General features: G+C 41.0%; 1 protein-coding gene across 1 annotated transcript in view; it reads left to right on the top strand.

Moving 5' to 3' along the window:
* The window catches only part of LOC134224346 (hemicentin-1), a 587,700-nt gene that overhangs the window by 359,702 nt on the left and 207,206 nt on the right, over window positions 1-20,792 (top strand). Inside the window, exon 5 of the mRNA XM_062703676.1 lies at window positions 8,669-8,869. Within this exon, the coding sequence (XP_062559660.1) occupies window positions 8,669-8,869 (201 nt within the window). The remainder of the gene's footprint in view (window positions 1-8,668; window positions 8,870-20,792) is intronic.

Genomic DNA, 20,792 nt, shown 5'->3' with positions numbered 1-20,792 from the left:
ATGATGTGTCTAATGCCATCATAAATCACATCAATTATACCAAACAACCTTTCCATGATGATCAGGAGAAAGTCCGTAAGGAGATACAGATGACCAAAAAGTATCTCAGAGAGAAGGATGAATTGGTTGTCACTAGAGCAGATAAGGGGAAACGGTCGTTGTTATGAAACGCGACGAATACAACGAAAAATGCAAACTTTGGTAAACGACAGGAAACGTATGAGCCGATCACAAGCGATCCAACGAAGAGAACTCTGAAGAGAATCAATGCAATCATTGATGTTTGGCATGAGAAGGGTTTCATTCAGTATTCGGAGAGGACAAAACTGAAGATTTTCAACTGCAACCCTCCCCGAATATACGGCCTGCCGAAAACCCATAAAGAAGGAAGACCTCTGCGCATCATTAATTCGACAATCGGAACAGCGACGTACAACATGGCAAAGTACTTGTCCGGAATACTTAACCATGTGACTGGCAAAACTGAGCACCACATTACAAACAGTTTTCAGTTTGCCGATGAAATGCGTGGACAACGAATAACAGATGATACTGTTTTGTTCTCCCTTGACGTAGTCTCTCTGTTTACGAATGTTCCAGTCGACTTTGCGTTGGAATCCGTTCGTTTACGATGGGGAGAAATACAAGAACACACATCGCTAGACGAGGCAAGCTTTTGCGAGATTCTGCAGATTGTACTGGAATCGACTTTCTTTCAGTACAATGGGAAATTTTACAAACAAAAATTTGGCATCCCGATGGGCTCTCCCCTTTCCCCTGTTGTAGCAAACATTGTATTGGAGAGAATCGAGAGAGCAGCTCTACAAAAACTACACGACCGGGGAATCGTTCCATTGTTTTTTAAACGATATGTGGATGACTGCCTGCTAGGAGCGAAAGCGGAGAACGTGGAAACGGTCTTGAATGAATTCAACAGTTTTCATCAACGACTTCAGTTTACGGTAGAAAATGAATGCGATGGCAAACTAAAATTCCTTGATATGGTTTTGCGACGAGAGAATAATGTAATAACAACAGAGTGGTTCCCAAAAGATGTGAATGGCAGATATTTGGATTACGCATCGGTGAGCCCTTTCGTGCATAAAAAGAACAGCATCGTAGCTTTAGTTGATAGAGCATTAAAATTGACACACGCTAAGTACCGAGAAAACACGCTAAAAACTGTTAAGCAAATTTTCAAGAATAATAATTACCCGTGTTTTCTCGTGGAAAAGTAATTAGGAAAGGTTACACAATATGTATAATTCATTACAAAAGCAAAACAGAGAGAGCTCAACAAACAATTTTGTAACTATCCCGTACATAAAAGGACTAGGAGAAAACTATCGAGATATTTGAGACAACATGACTATAAAGTAGCTTACAAACCGGTTGACAAAATTAAAGATGTGTTATTTACGAAAACCAAAGACGTAATACCAAAAACAAAAATACAAATTTAGTGTATGATATACCGTGCGGTGCATGTGCAAAATCGTACATCGGTTAAACAAATTAGTTATTATATAAACTTCTTGACCAGCATAAATACAATGTGAAAACAAAAACATTTCCGGTACAGGTTTATCACAGCACACTATAGAAGAGGGACACATTTTTGACTATGAAAAAACAGAATACTTGACAAAATAAGCAAAAACAATACAAGACTGACTGCAGAAACATTTTACATTAAGATTAAAGGAGACGAAAATGTAATAAATAAGCAAAAAGACTCAGCAAATTTTAAAAATGCGTACAACTCTATTATTAGCAAACTTAGAACTAATACCAATAGCAGTTAGAATGTAAAGATTGTACTTTGTTTGTGTGTGTCAATAGTTAGTAGTAATGGCTGTCTGTTAGAAAATAAGTGACTGGAAGATTGTATGTTTTTATTTTGTAAAATTTAATGTGCTTTTAACAATATATGTGATTTTTAGTGTCCGCAGAAGATGGTCGAAGGCCAGTAAATCGACCGAAACGTCCGGACAGTCTGGCAAAGTTTTGTTTTGTCATTTTTCGCCGAAAACAAATCGATGAGAATCCCCACCAGCAATTTCGCGGCGATTGATCCATTGTAAACAATATTCTACAAGGTGAATAATTATTGCTTCTTGTATGCAGACAGTCAGCTTGTTAACGGTCGGTGGAAGCTTTGGACCGACGGTTTAGAACGGGTACACTAGTTTCAACATAATCGTGCCTTTGTTTAGTCTGTCTTCCACTTGCTGCTGAAAGAGGTGCTTATTGTCAAACAACAGGCCGAGGTAACGTGCTTCGGATGACCAGTCAATTACTGTGCTTGAGATCCTTATCTTCGACGCAGGTTTGAGTCAATCGGTGTTATGGTGCGAAAAAACAGTGGTTTGCGTTTTGACCGCATTCACACAAATTTTCCAATCGGTGAGGTACTTTATGTAGGCATCCAAACCCTTCTGGAGCTTGTATACTAGCGTGCGGATTACACGTCCTTTGTAGCTGATTGCCGAGTTGCCGGCAAATATCGATACTGAAGCACCTTCCGGAAGAGGTGGAATGTCGAAAGTGAACAAATTGCATGTAAGTGGTCCCAGGAATCACCCTGAAGGTCTCCTGCGTTAACCGTATACAGGACTGAAAACGCATTTCCTACCTACCGTCGAAGTAGTTTGAGATTGCTTCCACCAGGTAGGAAGGGAATGGATGAGTTTGTGCACTAAATCGTCGTGCAACATGTTATAAAACGTCTTTCCAATGTCCAGTAGCGCCATAACCGCAGTTTTTGAGACAGACATGGTCTGGTTGACCATATTCGATACCCGTTTTAGTTGATCCACCGTCGAATGCCCTCTGCGGATGCCGAATCGCTCTTTCAGGAGAATTTCGTTCAGGTTGGTGTGTCTGGCATAGACCAATTTCTCACACAGCTTGCTGATCCAAGAAAGCAGACTGATCGGTCGATACCTTAACGGAAGAGTCGGGTCTTTTCCCGGCTTCAATATTGGAACCACCAGGGTTTGTATTCATCTTGGGCACCACTTCTTCAGAACGATGTTGAAGAGACCGTCGAATTCTGATTCATGATTGAGTTCACTAGTGGTTCTGTGTTCATCTGAGAGCTCACTTGGCACAGTAGATGGGAGACATTTTCGAACGCTGATGCTTCCATCTTGCTAATAATATCCCGACGAAACTTATGACACGCCATAAAGAGTTTGCTTTTTTAACTGGGGAAATATCAACTTCGTTTGCTACCCTGAGGGGAGGGGTGGGGTTTGACTGGTATCGGAAGCCTCCTTTCAAGAGGCTCGGAAGCCTCCTTTCAAGAGGCTCGGAAGCCTCCTTTCCTTTTAAAAGGGCTCGGAAGCCTCCTTTCACGAGGCTCAGAAGCCTCCTTTCAAGAGGCTCAGAAGCCTCCTTTCAAGAGGCCTCGGAAGCCTCCTTCAAGAGGCCCGGAAGCCTCCTTTCAAGAGGCCTGGAAGCCTCCTTTCAAGAGGCTCAGGAAGCCTCCTTTCAAGAGGCTCAGGAAGCCTCCTTTCAAGAGGCTCAGAGCCTCCTTTCAAGAGGCTCGGAAGCCTCCTTTCAAGAGGCCCGGAAGCCTCCTTTCAAGAGGCCTCAAGCCTCCTTTCAAGAGGCCTCAGCCTCCTTTCAAGAGGCTCAGAAGCCTCCTTTCAAGAGGCTCAGAGCCTCCTTTCAAGAGGCTCAGAGCCTCCTTTCAAGAGGCTCAGAAGCCTCCTTTCAAGAGGCTCAGAAGCCTCCTTTCAAGAGGCTCGGAAGCCTCCTTTCAAGAGGCTCAAGCCTCCTTTCAAGAGGCTCGGAAGCCTCCTTCAAGAGGCCTCAAGCCTCCTTTCAAGAGGCCTGGAAGCCTCCTTTCAAGAGGCTCAGAAGCCTCCTTTCAAGAGGCTCCAGCCTCCTTTCAAGATGTTCAGAAGTCTCTTTTCAAGAGGCTCGGAAGCCTTCTTTCAAGAGGCTTGGAAGCCTCCTTTCAAGAGGCTCGGAAGCCTCCTTTCAAGAGGCTCGGAAGCCTTCTTTCAAGAGGCTTGGAAGCCTCCTTTTAAGAGGCTCGGCAGCCTCTTTTCAAAAGGCTCGGAAGCCTTCTTTCAAGAGGCTTGGAAGCCTCCTTTCAAGAGGCTCGGAAGCCTTCTTTCAAGAGGCTTGGAAGCCTCCTTTTAAGAGGCTCGGCAGCCTCTTTTCAAAAGGCTCGGAAGCCTCCTTCTAAGAGGCTCGGAAGCCTCCTTACAAGAGGCTCGGAAGCCTCCTTTCAAGAGGCCTGAAGCCTCCTTTCAAGAGGCTCAGGAAGCCTCCTTTCAAGAGGCCTGGAAGCCTCCTTTCAAGAGGCTCGGAAGCCTCCTTTCAAGAGGCTCAAGCCTCCCTTCAAGAGGCCTGGAAGCCTCCTTTCAAGAGGCCTGGAAGCCTCCTTCAAGAAGCTCGGAAGCCTCCTTTTAAGAGGCTCGGAGGCCTCCTTTCAAGAGGCTCCAGAGCCTCCTTTCAAGAGGCCTGGAAGCCTCCTTTCAAGAGGCCCCAGCCTCCTTTCAAGAGGCCCGGAAGCCTCCTTCAAGAGGCTCAGAAGCCTCCTTTCAAGAGGCTCAGGAAGCCTCCTTTCAAGAGCTCAGGAAGCCTCCTTTCAAGAGGCCCGGAAGCCTCCTTTCAAGAGGCTCAGAAGCCTCCTTCAAGAGGCTTGGAAGCCTCCTTTCAAGAGGCTCAGAAGCCTCCTTTCAAGAGGCTCAGGAAGCCTCCTTTCAAGAGGCTCAAGCCTCCTTTCAAGAGGCCTGGAAGCCTCCTTTCAAGAGGCTCAGAAGCCTCCTTTCAAGAGGCTCAGAAGCCTCCTTTCAAGAGGCTCGGAAGCCTCCTTTCAAGAGGCTCGGAAGCCTCCTTTCAAGAGGCTCAAGCCTCCTTTCAAGAGGCTCTGGAAGCCTCCTTTCAAGAGGCCCGGAAGCCTCCTTTCAAGAGGCTCAGAAGCCTCCTTTCAAGAGGCCTCAGCCTTCTTTCAAGAGGCCTGGAAGCCTCCTTTCAAGAGGCGCAGAAGCCTCCTTCAAGAGGCTCAGAAGCCTCCTTTCAAGAGGCTCAAGCCTCCTTTCAAGAGGCTCAAGCCTCCTTTCAAGAGGCTCGGAAGCCTCCTTTCAAGAGGCTCAGGCCTCCTTTCAAGAGGCTCAGAGCCTCCTTTCAAGAGGCCTGGAAGCCTCCTTTCAAGAGGCCTCAGGCCTCCTTTCAAGAGGCCTGGAAGCCTTTCAAGAGGCTCAGGCCTCCTTTCAAGAGGCTCGGAAGCCTCCTTTCAAGAGGCTCAGGAAGCCTCCTTTCAAGAGGCCTGGAAGCCTCCTTTCAAGAGGCTCAGAAGCCTCCTTTCAAGAGGCTCGGAAGCCTCCTTTCAAGAGGCCTGGAAGCCTCCTTTCAAGAGGCTCGGAAGCCTCCTTTCAAGAGGCTCAGAAGCCTCCTTTCAAGAGGCTCAAGCCTCCTTTCAAGAGGCCTGGAAGCCTCCTTTCAAGAGGCCTCAGCCTCCTTTCAAGAGGCTCGGAAGCCTCCTTTCAATAGGCTCGGAAGCCTCCTTTCAAGAGGCTCGGAAGTCTCCTTTCTAGAGACTCGGAAGCCTCCTGACAAGGGGCCCGGAAGTCTCCTTTCAAGAGGCTCGGAAGCCTCCTTTCAAGAGGCTCGGAAGCCTCCTTTCAAGAGGCACGAAAGCCTCCTTTCAAGAGGCTCGGAAGCCTCCTTTCAAGAGGCTCGGAAGCCTCCTTTCAAGAGGCTCGGAAGCCTCCTTTCAAGAGGCTCGGAAGCCTCCTTTCAAGAGGCTCGGAATCCTGTTAAGAGGAGGTTCCTAAGGTCTATGGCAAATTGCCTATTTTTAATTTTGTTTATACCAATGTCAATGATTTTGGTGAGCTTTTTATGAAGGATTTTTCGAACGGAATATTGCGTTCTTTGGAACTGACACCGGATATTATTTCTAATGGAAATTATTCCTTTAGTTTCGCTGTCAAGGTTAATAAACTTACAGGTTGTCAAGGTTGTAGGAATGAAACGTTTTTCTGGTTTGCCGATATGCTCAGAGAGGGCGTGGAGCACTCGGTCGATGTCTCCCGTCGACTCAATTGCAGGATTCTCGTTCACTCGATCTTCCATGAATCGTTTAAGAAGCGACCAGTTTGCGCGGTGATAGTTATGACTGCCTCTTCAAACAGCACCGCGAGGTTATCAGAAGATAACTCGATGATAGCACGTTATCGTCCGCCATGTTGGTTAGAACGATGTTTGAGAGTGGATCCAATATCTACCACGTGATGAGTAGAAGGTGGGCGAGTCCGATTGAAGCCCCACGTAGTGTCCCGCCTGGAGGTTGTTGGCCAGCACTTTCCCGTTCTTGTTACGCTTCTGATTCCCCCAAATCGAATGTCGCGTATTGAGTGCCATTTCGACGAGTCAACTTCTGCTGTGGCACATTTGGATTTCCCGGTTGATCCCAATGTAATGTGCTTTGAGACTCCGATTTTTCGTGAAAATACCAATAAATTCTTTGAAAACTTCATAAAATTCCCCGTTGAAATTTCTAACAGGTAGGTATATTTAAAAATTAAGAAACACTTCGAGAGAAAATTCCGAAGGATTTCGGAATTTCTATTTAAAACAGAATTTTCGAACGGAAAAGGGCAACGAAAAAAACCATTTGGCAGAAAGCTATTTGGCCAAAGGCCACAAGGCCGAACACTGTTTTGCCGAATGTGTCGTTTGACCGAACAAACCATTTGGCCAAAGCCATTTGTTCATTTGGGAACACAGTTCCTTTACTCCAAAATACTCCGTGATTCCCACGGAAAAGGTACAGTAGGTTAGATGAGAAGGTAATCTATAGAAAGTCGCTTTGGTTAATGACTAAATAATTACTTTGTGCGAAGCTATATCAAAATAATTTACTCACACAAACAAAGGAGACCAAGGCATTTCGATGAATGCGAGACTCGGCCAAATGGAATTTGGCTAAAAGACTGAACAAATGGCTATCCGTCAAATGACTTTCGGCTAGACGACAAAAAGGGCCATTTAGCCGAATATGTAATTTGACCGAATAAACCATTAGGCAAAATTCCATCTGATGAAAAATGTCGTTCGGCTAAAATGGACATGCGGCTAAAAATGTATTTCAGCTGAACTGGTCGTTTTTTCGAAAAAGTCGTTTAACCAAAAAGGTCATTTGACCGAAATGGTTGTTTGGCAAAATGGGCAACATTTAGCCAACCGGGTGGACAGTAATTAACATTTGGAAGTATTACTCGTTGGGTCTAATGGCATTTTCGGCCAAAAGAACATTTCTGTCAAACGACCATTTCGGCAAAATGGCATTGTCGGCCTGTTAGGGTAAACGGCTGTCACTGTGTGTCGCTTTGGCCAAATAACCATGTCGCCCAAACGTTCATTTCGGTCAAATGCAATTCGGCTAGATGACTTTCTGGTTAACGCGTTATTTGGCTAAATGTCTTTGCGCCTAATTATTTTCGTCCAAACGAACCTTTTTTTTAAATGATTTCCCATGGAGTTCCTGAAGAATTTCTCGCTTAACTTTTCAAAAGGACCTAAGTAACATTTTTTTCATGAATTAATTTGAATAGCGCAATCAACAGAACAACATGAAAAAAATGTTACTTAGGTCCTTTTGGAAAGTTAAATGAGATTTCTTCTATGCAATGAGTAGCATTTTCCGTAGGGATAAAAAAAATCCTTTAAAATGTCGGATAAAAAAAAAACGTTGAAATACAGATTTCCGTGAAAGTTGATGAGTATTTTCGCAATTTCAATTTGAACAATCTCACGCGGATTATCTGAAAAAAATTTCGTGGGACCCTCCGGCGACTGCATGATTGGCAACTTGCAGCCATGGACCGAGCTGAAAGGAGGAGACTTTTGTGTACTGCACAGGTCTGCCAACTGGAGTTATCGAAAGGCTATCATTGCACCTCGAAACAATGTACCTAAGAATATTTATAGTGTTTTTTTCTCTCGTCAGTCTAATGGTATTCTGAAAATCTAGGAAAACTTAAACTTGATATAAAAAGATAAATTCGATGCTAATCTAATGCATTACCGTTACTAATTCAGACATATCATACATTGAATATTTTGCAGATGACGCACAATGTTGAGCAATATTACTGTTGATTGCGACTGTCACTTTTCCTATATGCAAAATACCCGGTCGATTCAATGTCGGGAACGCCTTTTCACAGACCGAGCAAAACCACGGAAACCGAACGGGATATCTATAAATCCCGCAAATGAATTGCTTGTTTCCATTAACGTTATAAGTTTTTGTCCCGATGATGTGGGGCTGAGTCCATCGCTTGGCAACGCAGCTCATTCAGACCAAGCAAAAAAGTGCACTGACCATTGGAATTGCGGCCATGCAGCTAAATTTTGCCGAGTTCGAGTGCAGTTGGTTGCCTTGCGTCTGATGTAAAGTGAATGTGAACGTGTGGAAAGCATAGACGAAGCCTGATATTAAACTAGATTTTGACGGGTGAATCTTGAAAAGGGATTTGGTATTCATTTTATGATTCTATGGGGTGGATCAGCACTGGGCACCCCTTCAGTGCGGCGCCATCCACGATAGTCGGCAAAAGTGCGATTTTCTATTCAATTGATTCCCAAATATATTGAAATATTAAAATGCGTGCTTTTTTTCTCTCTTTCTTGTACCCTCCAGGTTCGTACATGTTGGCATGGAAGCGGGGCATTGCGATTCTAACGGCCGGCTCGACCAAAGTGACACCGGACCCACGGGTGCGGCTAGTGAATGGCTACACGCTGCAAATACTGGATGCTTCCCAGCAGGATGCCGGCGACTATATCTGCCAGATGGCGACCATGAATCCACGGGAGATTACCCACCACGTGGAGATACTCGGTGAGTGGTTGTTTGATTTATTTATGAATAGCTCTTTGGTATCGCCGCTACCAGGGCTTATTGCCTGTGAAGATTTTTACGAACTGCTGAAGTGTATTTTTTTTTATCAAAAAATGTTACTTGACACAAGCGTTGGACAACTGTTCCAGATGATGTAGTTTTTTGTAAATATGGAAATATAATAATATTCAATTAAATTTCAACAATAGGCTTGCATCATCATCATCAAAATAATTGATCAAATTCAGTCACAATGGCAAGGGCACAATTTGAATAAATCAGATGGTTGTGATAAACGAATGTCTTATGTGCCAATCTACTAGGGTGACTTTACCAGTTTTAGCCAGGGCTTCTTTTTTTCTCTTTATAGTACGAGAATTTTGGTATGTAGTAAAGTCCAAATTTTCACTTGTCTGGAAGGCTACGGCTGGAAAAGAAGCCACAATGGCAGATCCTAGTAAGTTGGACTCTGCGGTCTAGTGTTTTACTTTTATTCTACCTTGCATAAACACCAGTAAGTAGCTTGATTGTAATAAATAAATAAGGGTCATCAGTCCCGCCTCTTTGTTAATCAGTACGGGTTTAAATTTTATATGCAACCAAAGGGCGGCCGGCGGGGCTAGAGGATTTACTTTATTGACTACAAGAAAGCTGCTTTCCCGCGCGCTCGAGCCATTTCGTTCGAGATGTCACAGAAAGTGGTGTGCGGTTCCAGCATCGGCGGAGTTGTTGAAGAAAATTTTATTACCATCGGTGGTTTGTGGGTCATGTGGTCATCGTCTTCACCATCAGCAGCACTCATGTGAAATCCTCCCGCAACATTCGGACAATCGGTTGCCTGTTTCGCTTCCATGGTGTTTGTTACAGTCATGGCATCAGCGCGCTGGAGTAGAATTCTGAAACGGTTGCATCTGAAGTACCCTCGACTGGCAATCAGTGGAAGCGCCTGTCAAGTTACAATTTCCTTGCAAATCTAAATTATTTAGTGGTGGCTGTTAGTGACTCAAAAGACGCATTATTGGACGTAAATCGGTTCTTCTCAGGACCACCATTCTATGCTAGGAAACTTTTAGCCGAGACGAGACGAGAAAGCTTCCGTCGGTAGCAGAATCACGAGCGCGCATCTGAGGGAGACGCTGCAGAAATTTATTCACATGGATGGCATCAGTTGCAATCAAGTGTAACTTTCTCTCAAGATCTCATCTGGTTTTGCTGCTTTTTGTGATAAGGAAGACACATTATTAAACATAAATCCGTTCTTTTCAAGATCAATTTGCTATACAAAAAAAAGCTGAACCGAGAAGAAATTTCTCCAATGTACTAAACACAGTCGCTTAGTTACGGCAGAAACATCGCAACGATGCCATTACGTTGTCCAACGTCTACCTTGCGGTCGTGTCTTGTGCACAACCCTTCTGATTTTTTATGATAGCGATTCTGGCAATCATCCTACTCACCCCAGAGTGGGATTTTATTAATCTAACCAGGTGCAGTAGTGGTTCCAAATCATCGTCAGAACCAATATAGAGGAAGATTTGTTTTAATCTGGATAGGCCCGAAAGCGAAACCGTACATCGGTCTATGTACTCCAGAGTTGAATATTATTGATCCAACAAGATCTTGCAGTGCGTGTGTTCTCCTTCCCCTCGGATATGTTACCTTGCCGCGGTGGGTCGGCTTACGCCATTAGCACTGATATGGCAACCAAAGACATATCCTGTCGTGGTGGTATCACATGTTGACTATTTTTGTTTGGTGCCGCGTTACATATCTGGCATTGACGCACTAATTTACGGCATATGCATGTAATCCAACGGACATTGTGTCATGGAGCCTTTAATGGTAGTGCAGTCAGGCAGAGTCCTTTTTCGTCAGTGATAATGATGTGAGTTCTCTTCTTTTCGGCAATACTTTTCTGATGCGTTCCCTGTGACGATGAGTTGTAGCCACGCTTACATTTAGCTAGCTAGGTATTTATTAAAAAAAACAAAGTATTCAAGACATTCGTAGGGAATCGACTGCTGAATTCACTGAGTAGAAGTTTTTTCAAAACAAGGAACGTGGTGCCAGTTTTATTTTGTTATGCCTCATTTCGAAGAGCAATAATAAAAAATACCACACATTATAATGATGGTATATGAACGATCTTATAACGGCTTCATTCACGATAACTTTTACTAATAGTAGGGAATAGGCGTCACGAACCTTTACTTTGCCACCGAAAAGTGAATCCTATAGCTGACTCTTAACTGATCATTAGTACATGATAGATAATGACAGTTAGTTTGGAAACGATCAAGCTACTTATTAGAACATAAAAATAGTAATACCTTGACAAAGGAATAACAATAAAAAAGACTAAATGCACGAACAGTTTCAACTTTTTCCAAGACATAACTTACATTGCGTTTGATAGTATTGACACAGGATGAACCAATAACTTAGGCAAACAAAGTAATTCAAGAAACGCATACTTCATACCTTCTGACCATAAAGACAAGAATGACATCGTACAGATCAATATATATGATTCGGCAATTGAGCCTCCAAAATAAACGAAAGATTAAAAAAAATGTATGTGATTAGGAATGAGATAATGGGAGAGAGTATCTATTAGAGTTGTAAATGTAATGTCTTTTGAGCCAGTTCAACAGTGTCTTAATGGACGACATGATCCTTGTACGGCTGGGAAACTGCTTCAAAAGTTATTAACACTTCATTTTTTATAAATCGGGGATTGAACACTTTCTTATACTTGATAAAAAAACTTCCGGCTCAGTTTCTACGATGAAGCATTGGCAACATGTTCCATGTGAGTCGAATAAACTGCTTCGGTCGATTTTGAGCGCGTACAATGACAATAGACGTCTAAATAGCATAAAAACTGACAAAATATTTTGATTCTGACAAGAAAATGACAAAAATGACTTTAAACTATAACGATGTTAGTTAGCATGAGACCTGTCTGACTATTTATGAACGTAATTCCCTCTGATTCAGTTGCAACAGCGTCTTCTTGGACGACATGTTCCGTGTACGGCTGACAAACTGCTTCGAAAGGAATTATGCAATGGTATCATCAAAGGCCTGGTGCAGATGTTTCTACTCTATTCAGAGTCCCGCCAGTAAACCTTCATAAAAAAAAAAACAAGATCTTGCAGTGCGTGTGTTCTAAAAAACATTGTTTTTTATTCGCGTAAGTTTTTTCAATTTTTTTTAATGAAACAAGCAACCTTTAATCATTATCGATCATAGATCATAGATTATGGTGGAAATAAGTATAAAGACAAGCTCGATTTCCATACAAAATGGCTATGTTGGAAGGTCAATATCTCGATTCTTAGTGATTCGATTGGGCTGATTTTTGAAGAGCAGGCCTAAAATGACTTGAATTGTTATTCAATGAAAGTAACATTTATGCATAATATTAATAATTATAAAAACAGGTCTGTTGTATGGAGCCCCATAAAAAAGGGGTCTCTTTATAATTATTGCCAGATTTCAAGGTCAAAAGTTACGTTAAAAGTTGATTACGTTAAAAATAGTGATTCTGAACTCCCCTCTAAACCTTCTTATTTTATTTGTTTTTGAAAAGATTCAAATAGTTCTTCAAATATAATATGAGCTCATTTTATTTTCCTTTATAAAAAGGGACGCCCAATAAAGGTTTCGCTAAGGGCGCTGCGAGCTCACACTACGGCTTTGCTCTTCGGTTAAATAAAAATTGACGGAGATTCAGAAAAAAATATCGTTGTCAAACAACGTTGATACTTCGCATATCTGAAGGAATAAAATAAACCCCGTTTCGCAAATGACAGGGGGTTTGCTTCTCTCCAGTGGTGCAAATCTGATTGAGCGTCTGTTCTCCACGTTAGAAGCACAACAGCATCTGTTCCCCATGTTAGCGGCGGCTGATCATCGTCCGAGTGCCAGCGAGGAACTCTAAGCAAAACTGTGCGCCATGGGCTTCCAGGTATTTAGGCAGAATTGTACTCCGAAAAATTAGGAGGTCGGGGAAGGGTCGTTTGACCGAAACCCATTCGGCCGAAAGCCATTTGGCAGAATGCCACTAGGATGAAAGTTGTTTGGCCAAACATTCCATTTGGCCGAAAAGACCATTAGGTCGAAAGTCATTTGGCCGAATGGGTCATTTGGCCGAAAGGGTCGTTTGACCGGAAGGGGCATTAGGCCGAAAGGGTCGTTTGGCCGAAAGACCCATTTGGCCGAATGTCCTTTTCGGCCTAATGACCCTTTCGGTCAAATGACCCTTTCGGTCAAATGACTTTCGGCCAGATGGGTTCCGACCTAATGGTTTGTTCGGCCTAGTGGCATCCGGCCAAATGGCTTTCGGCCGATTAGGTTTCGTCAAACGACTCTTCCCCGTTGCTGTCAGACCCTGCAGGCCAGCCTTAAAAAACAAACGACGAACATTAGCAAGAAAATACTATGATATATAATAAATAGTAAATTAAATCTACTAGATAAGTCTAATTCAAACTCACAAACTAATCAATCAACCTATGTCGAATACATGCCCAAATCGCCACCATTCTTATGCAATCTTTCACTAGTGTAGACAAATCATTGCAATTTAGGATTTTTTGCAATTAAGGAAAAGAATAGAAAAAAGTTAAGTAGCACATTAATTATCTTGACAACAGTTTTTGCCTTTCTAGTACAACAAAGTTGTACCGAAAGGCTATCATTTCACTCCAAAATCGATCTTTTTATAGAAGTCTAGGAGACCCATGATGTTATATGCCAATCGACTCAGCTCGTCGAACTGAACAAATGTCTGTCTGTCCGTGTGTATGTGTGTGTGTGTGCACACGAAAACCGAAAAACATTAGCCAATTTTTCATATAGTAATTCTTAACCGATTTTCTCGCAACAAGTTGCATTCGACAGGGGACAAAGCCTTGTTGATCGCTATTGAATTTGATAACGATCAACCATTGCGTTTATAAATTATTAAGAAAATTGAATCGAACTATATAAGCGCCATATAAGATTGGTGTCTTGGCTAAATGCGAGAAAGGCAGTATCACCACTCGGTGAATTAAGTCAAATCAACCAGGTTACTCATTTGATTAGTTTTCTTTTTATTTGTGCTATTAGGACATTTGACTTATTTGGCAAATCAATTTTGCAATATTATTAAATCCCTACTGTGAATTATTTTCCAGGTTTTTGTCCAGTATAACTAATTTTTATTTTGAAATATTTTTTTGAATATCATTGAACTTTGTATATTTCCTAATGAATTCCTCCTTCCAGTTTCCTTAAAAAACCTTCTAAAATAACTTTCGGAATTTCGTAAGAAATTTCTCCGAAAATTCCTTCCGACATTCCATTATGGATTTCTTCAGAAAGTCCTGTACAAATTTCTTTCGGAAATTTCTTATGGATGCATACCAATAAATTGTTTTAAGAATTCCTACGAAAATTGTGTTAGGAATTACTTCGGAGACCCCTTAAGGAATTCTTTCGGAAGTTTATTTAGCAATTCTTCCGGAAATTTCTTAAGGAATTTTTCAAGAAATTTCATTGTGAATTTCTTCGAAAATTGTTTAGCATTGTTTGTTTTTAAATTTTTTGAGCGATACTTTCGGAAATTTCTTCGAAAAATCCTTCGAAAATCCTCCTTATGATTTTTTTAACAATTATTCCTTGAATTCCTTAAAGAAATTCTTCCGGATATTGATGATGTCTTCGAAATTTCTTCAGAACTTCTTCCATCAATTCCTTTAAAATATTCTCCGGGAATCCTTGCAGAATTTCCGGCAGGAATTCCTTCAAAAATGCCTTCATGAGTTCCTTCTGAAATTCTTTCAGTAATAACGGGTGGCCACTTAAAAGGGGGAATGGAAAGAATGGCACAGGATGAAAACTACAAAGCAGTACAGTTCAATCTGATATACGTTATATAAAGAGTTGGCCTTAGTCTTTAAACTTAGAATAATGCATAATAGCATATAGCATATGGTCCGTGGTAGTTCAATCTTGCAGGTTTCACATGACTGCTGGACGGCTGCCATTTCCGGAGATGCTTTTTATGCAATTGATGAGATGCTTCGCGTCTTTGGCCTTCCAATCACCTTCGTATACAATGGAGCTCAATAGATCAAACATCCTTCAACAGTTTTCACGTTTGAAATTGTCCACCGTGTATTTTTTTCCACAATTTTTGTTCGCTTGAAAAAAAATTACAATGTACGGTACTTCCTTTTTGACGGCATGTTTTAAACAACTGTACATGTTGGAGTAAAAGTGTGTGGGGTGGGCGATAACTTTTTGAAAATTCTAACGATTCATTCACATAAGGAAATATTTCTCTGAAAGCATTAATGTTTTCATAAAAAAGAATTGAAGTATTGAAATTCCCGTTTTTTGTAGCCACCCATTACTTTCGGATTTTTTTAGTGTTTGTTGTTTATTTTTTATTTTGTTTTATTTCGGAGGCTTTCCGAAGAAACTTTCAAAGGAATCCATGGGGGAAAAAATCTTGGGGTTTTTAGTTTCGATTATTTAAGGAAAAATCTTGAGGAGTTCTCAAATGAATTTTTGGAGGAGTTTTTGAAGAAATTCCTAGAAGGTTTTGTGCAGAAATTTCCAAATGAATTTTCGAAGGCATTTTTGAAAGAAAGCCTGAATGGATTTTCGAAAACAATTCCCATTGGAACTACTTAAAAAGTTTTTGAAGGTATTCCTAAAAGACTTCCCAAAATAATTCCTAAAGGAATTTCCGGAGGAATCTATAAAAGATTTTTAGGATTTTTTGAAGGAATTTAAGGAGGAATTAATGAAGAAATGTTTAATAGAATTTCAGAGGAAATGCCTATTGGTATTTTATAAGTAATTCCTAGATTTTGCCGGGAATTCTGGAATTTCTTGGAAAGCTCTAGGCCGAAACTTCCTTAAGAAATTTTGAACAAGTTTCTGGAGGAATATTTGAAGAAATTCCTAAAGGATTTTACAAAGTAACTCCTAAAGGAGTTTCCGACAATCTTTGATTTCTGCGAAAATTCCGTCAAAACTTAATTCGGATATACTTTCTGAAAATCCTTTCGCAAAATCCTTTTGCAATATCTACGGAAAATGTTTCAGGAGTTCTTTCGAGAATTGTTTCAGAATTTCTCCAAATATTCTCTGTAAACTCCTTGAGTAATTCATTTACGGATTACTTCGGAATTTCTTTGTGCTTTGAATATTTGCTTAGGAATTTCTTCGGAAATTAATTTATGAATTCATTCGGAAGATTCTTTAAGGATTTTTTTAGAAATCCCTCTAGGGGTTCCTTTGCAAGTTCCTTAACTATTTCTTGAAATTTCCATAGTAACTCTTTCTTTTGCAATTTCTAGAGAATTTCTCTGGGTAATCTTTTGAAAATTCCTCCAGTAAATTCTTTGGTTACTTTACACACTCAGTTTTTATTTCTGCAGCTCGGCAAAAATCCGCACAGCCGTGCGCCAGCAAAATAAATAACTGATATTCCGGTAAAAATAGCCTTTGTTAGCTGATTTTCGGCAAATTATTTGCTGATTATCAGCTATTTTGACAGAAATCTCGGCAAAAAACATGTTTGCTGGGGCACGGCTGTGCGATTCTCGGTAAAAGTTCAACATTTTGCTGAGATCCCGGTAAAAAAAATTAAGTGTGTAGGAAGCTACCTACAGACACTGACAAAACTAGATCTGTACACAACATTCATTCTTTCAGTCGCCCGGTAATGTACGGTAATTAAGCATAGACGTTAAACATAGACGTTGCAGACTATCAAATTCTCGTAGTGTTTGAGTGGTAAATATTGCGCTCAATAATTGACGATGTCGTAGAAAACAGTGGCGTCATGAATCAAGAATTTTACCAAGTGTACTAAAATACAAACATCGGCAGGCTGATAAAATACGGCAGTTTACAGTGGGCTGGGCATGTTATGCGTATGCCGGAGGAGATATTTGTGAAAGTGATGTTTAGCAGACAACCTGGAAGCGTACGTGGGCTCCGGAGCAGACCCCGCAATCGCTGGCTGTGTGCAATCGAGGAAGATGCGCGTGCGGCCGGCGCGCAAGGAGACTGGCGGTTAGCGGTCCAAGAACGAGCGACCTGTAACATTACGTTTTGGTTTGACATTACATTTGGTTTTGCTCCGGACAACACCACCATAGGTATAGGTATAAATAACTTTAGAAAGAAATTCTTGAAAATTTCTGTCAGGAATTCCTTTACAAAATTTCCATTTATTTTGATTTTTTTTCGGGCTCTCTTCAGAAATTAGTTCAAAACTGGAAATTTATTTGAAAATTCCTTCCAAAATTGATTTTGGAATGCATTCGGAAATTCTGTTAGGAATTCCTTTGAAAATGTTTGGGGGGATTTCTTCGATTTTTTTTAAAGGTTCCTACTGATTTTTCTTCGGGAACTCCTTCAGTTCCCAAAGTTCGTCCAGAAATTACTTAAGGATTTCCCTCGGAAAGTTCTATAGCAACATTCACTTGGGAATTCCTAAATATGGTTTTACTAAAGGAACTTCCCAAAGAGAACCTAAATAGATTTTAAAAAGAAACAAATAAATATGCAGCCACTCAAACATTGTAACAAGGTTACAAGAAGGGATTGATTAAAATATAAAAAAAATTGGTTGGACTTTCCACTTCTCGGGTTAAAAGAGAGCCGAAAGTCCAACACTTGCAAATAGGGGTAAGATTTGAATTTTAGAATTTTTATAGACCGCAGCGCTATGGGTGGCGAGAATTTGAAGCATCCATTTTTACCGGATCGCGAAGCAGATCACATCGCTCCGCTCTAGAATTGGACAGTATGGCCAATGGTCTAGAAAAAAAAGATGATTTGCTAAATTTGGAAGTAGATGTATGTGTGGGAATCTCGCGGTTACGCAATGGCCAAGGTAAAGGTCATCTATTTTTAGTCCGAGTATCGTTCTTTCTCGAGTCGATCTGCATAGTGAACGGACGTAGGTCCCGAAGATAGTGGAAGCAAAATATTACTAGTTGCTAGCCAATCGCATGTTAGGGGTCGTACACTTATTACGTAAGCAATTTTTCTGGGTTTTTCGACCCCCCCTCCCCCCATGTAAAATTTTTTTTATACAAATTAATTTTTTATATGGAGCGTAAGATATTGACCGACCCCCCTCCCCCCATAAGTGCTTACGTAATATGTGTACGGCCCCTTATATTGTTAGTAGTATAAAAAGCCAAAAGCTTCAAATAATATAAATGTTAATTTATATTGTATCCCATAGTTCTCGAGAGTTTTCCAAGTGGTTGAAGACGTGATAAAAGGCCCAAGTGCGCCTAGTTATTTTAACTGGGAATGTGAGAGTTAGTGTTTCCTATTTTAATGTTCAATGTTTGTAGATTAACGAAAGGTCAAGTGTATTTGCCTACGAATCGGAATTTGGTGATTGAAATTGCTCGAGGTCAAGGTAAATGTTCGACACAAATATTCTAGTCCATGGGACCGAAATTTTAATGTTGTGTGTTATCGCTTGAAGGACAAAATATCCTTCAAGCGAAGGTGTTTCGTCCGTGTAGGTGTAGGGGGTTACGCACGTCGCGTGGCCTCTGGGAAGGTTCGAAGACTCGTCCGCTTGTAGCTGGTCTCGCAGCGGGTTAGTGATCAGGCCCCAGCGCATCTACGGGCCATCGGAAGTGACCACTGCTTCCGGGGTGTCAGCCAATAGCCGGCCACACTCCATTGGTGGCCTCGAAGCAGCACTCGCGAGTGGAAGAAGCGGGCCCGCCAACGAACTACCCTGGTGTGCACGGGTCGTAAGTCAAGACACCCACCACTGACAGCATCGCATCGTGCAGCAGGTATCCTTCAGCAAAGCATCACAAACAGTTCAGAGATCTCATTTTTTTTGAATAGGAGATCGTCAGTTGCGTTCTAGCAAAAATTCCGCTTGAGGCCCTTCCTAAATATTTTAACAACAGCCACTACACCTGACGGTATAATTGCAATATTTCCATTATCAGGCGACAGGTGGTGTTGCTGTGTGTTTGTATCAATGTAATATTGCATATACACTAGTGACATCTGCTGTTCGATATCGTAAGCTTTCAATGTTCCTTCCACACACACGAGGTGGAGAACAGTCTTGAAGAAATTGAAAGTATACAGCTAGAATTTAGTATGGAAGTACAATGAAATCTCTTTTATTGTTTAGAACTGTAAAACAAGTCGTGGGAACAAAAAATCTAAAAATTATTTGTTGCTTTTTGACCTAGGTTTCATATTGATGCGATGCATAGTTAATGAGAACGGATGATTTGTCCATACAAGGAAATTCATTTTACTTTAAATGTTGTGGCGCCATCTCGTTCAAACAGCACCTTTGTCTTTGCCTTATTGAAACCAAAAATACATTTTAATTCCGCCCGCTCGAACTATTGAACGAGGAAGAAAAGAGATAATCGAGCTTTTTTTTAGTTTTGCATGCGTTATTTTGATTCCCCGTTGACCATCCCGTCTGACAATAGAGTTTGGAGAGTGTGAGGTGGTACGATTCGCCGGTTCGGTTGTTTTTTTGAAGGACTCGCCTTGAGGAGTCTCGCCGGGATACAAATCTTGCCTCTTTGCATGCAGGTGAAACTTTTTGCCTGCTTGGCGCTTAAGCGAAGTGGTTACTCCAACCGATTCGGACGGCGAAGCTAGCCGACCGTTACAACATTGCCCAATTTTGTATGTAACTCAAAGAATAGTACATAGTTCGATTTTTTTTCTGAAGTTTAGTTATATTGAGAATTAAAACGACTGGAGTGTATCAAAATCCTGAATTGGAAATAACCCTTGAAAAAAGTGATAAACAAATTAGTTCTATGAAATCTAATTCTCAACAACTCAACTCTCTCTTGTTTAAATTTGATTCATCAAAATCAACGAATAACAAAATAGTGTTAATTTAAATAACATTTTGGAATCAGGTATTGATTAGTGTCGCCGGCAATTGAATATTTTGAATGTGCTGTTTGATGATCGAGAAACGTATATTGCAGAATATTGCAATTCAATCCAACGAAGTCGATTTTTATACGAGCGATTCCTACCCAGTGAATCAAAACGCTGCCGCCGCCGATGATATGACCGGCGCACAGGTCTAAAAGGGACTAGTGCTTGAAGGCTCGGTTCGTGAAATTACAAATCTCTCAACATCATCGGAAGTACACGCATGTGTCCAAGGACCATGAATGCGGCACCTTAGCGCTAAAGGAGGTTTTTGGAGGGGATCGTTTGAAAAAGACAAAAAAAAACAGGAACACCGTCTTTTTTTATTATTATTATTATTTAATTAAAGACTCTTTAAATAGTTATTCGAGTCTGGGTGCACATACAGAGTTTGTTAATTGTTACATCTAGACCAACATTTGAAAAGGGCGTAACAGCCAAAATTTATTCCTTCTGATTCTTCATCCACATACATAGCTATATATGTAGACGAAGAATCAGAAGGAATCAAATTTGGCTGATACGCCCTTTTCAAATGTTAGTCTAGATATATTATAGATCACTTTGTAATTTAATTGCACTTGTTTTGAATATTCGTTGGTTTCTTCCGGTGGTTGAATTTTCGTTTTTCCAGATCTCAAGGTGATTTTGGAGAGTTTTCATGCTACTTGATAATTTCCGCTCATGCAGGCTGGTGAGATATGTGTTGACCTCCTAGTTCTCGATGTCCGTGACTACATATTATTGTTGTTATCCTTCGAATCATATAGAATCAATCAGCGCAAAAAAAGTTTAGCACTTTCTTTGCTTGGTCACTGTCATCGGCCAATGCCTCTCTAATGTTCGGTTGAAGTCCAATTTTTCTACGTTCGGCATCGTATCCTGGGCAATTTACTATTATATGTTTGATAGTTAGAACTTGGTTGCATTTTGAGCATTTTGGTGGGTCTGT

This window comes from Armigeres subalbatus, chromosome 3 (assembly GCF_024139115.2).
Source record: "Armigeres subalbatus isolate Guangzhou_Male chromosome 3, GZ_Asu_2, whole genome shotgun sequence".
In the NCBI taxonomy this organism is placed as follows: domain Eukaryota; kingdom Metazoa; phylum Arthropoda; class Insecta; order Diptera; family Culicidae; genus Armigeres; species Armigeres subalbatus.
This window is presented reverse-complemented; position numbering and strand designations above follow the sequence as displayed.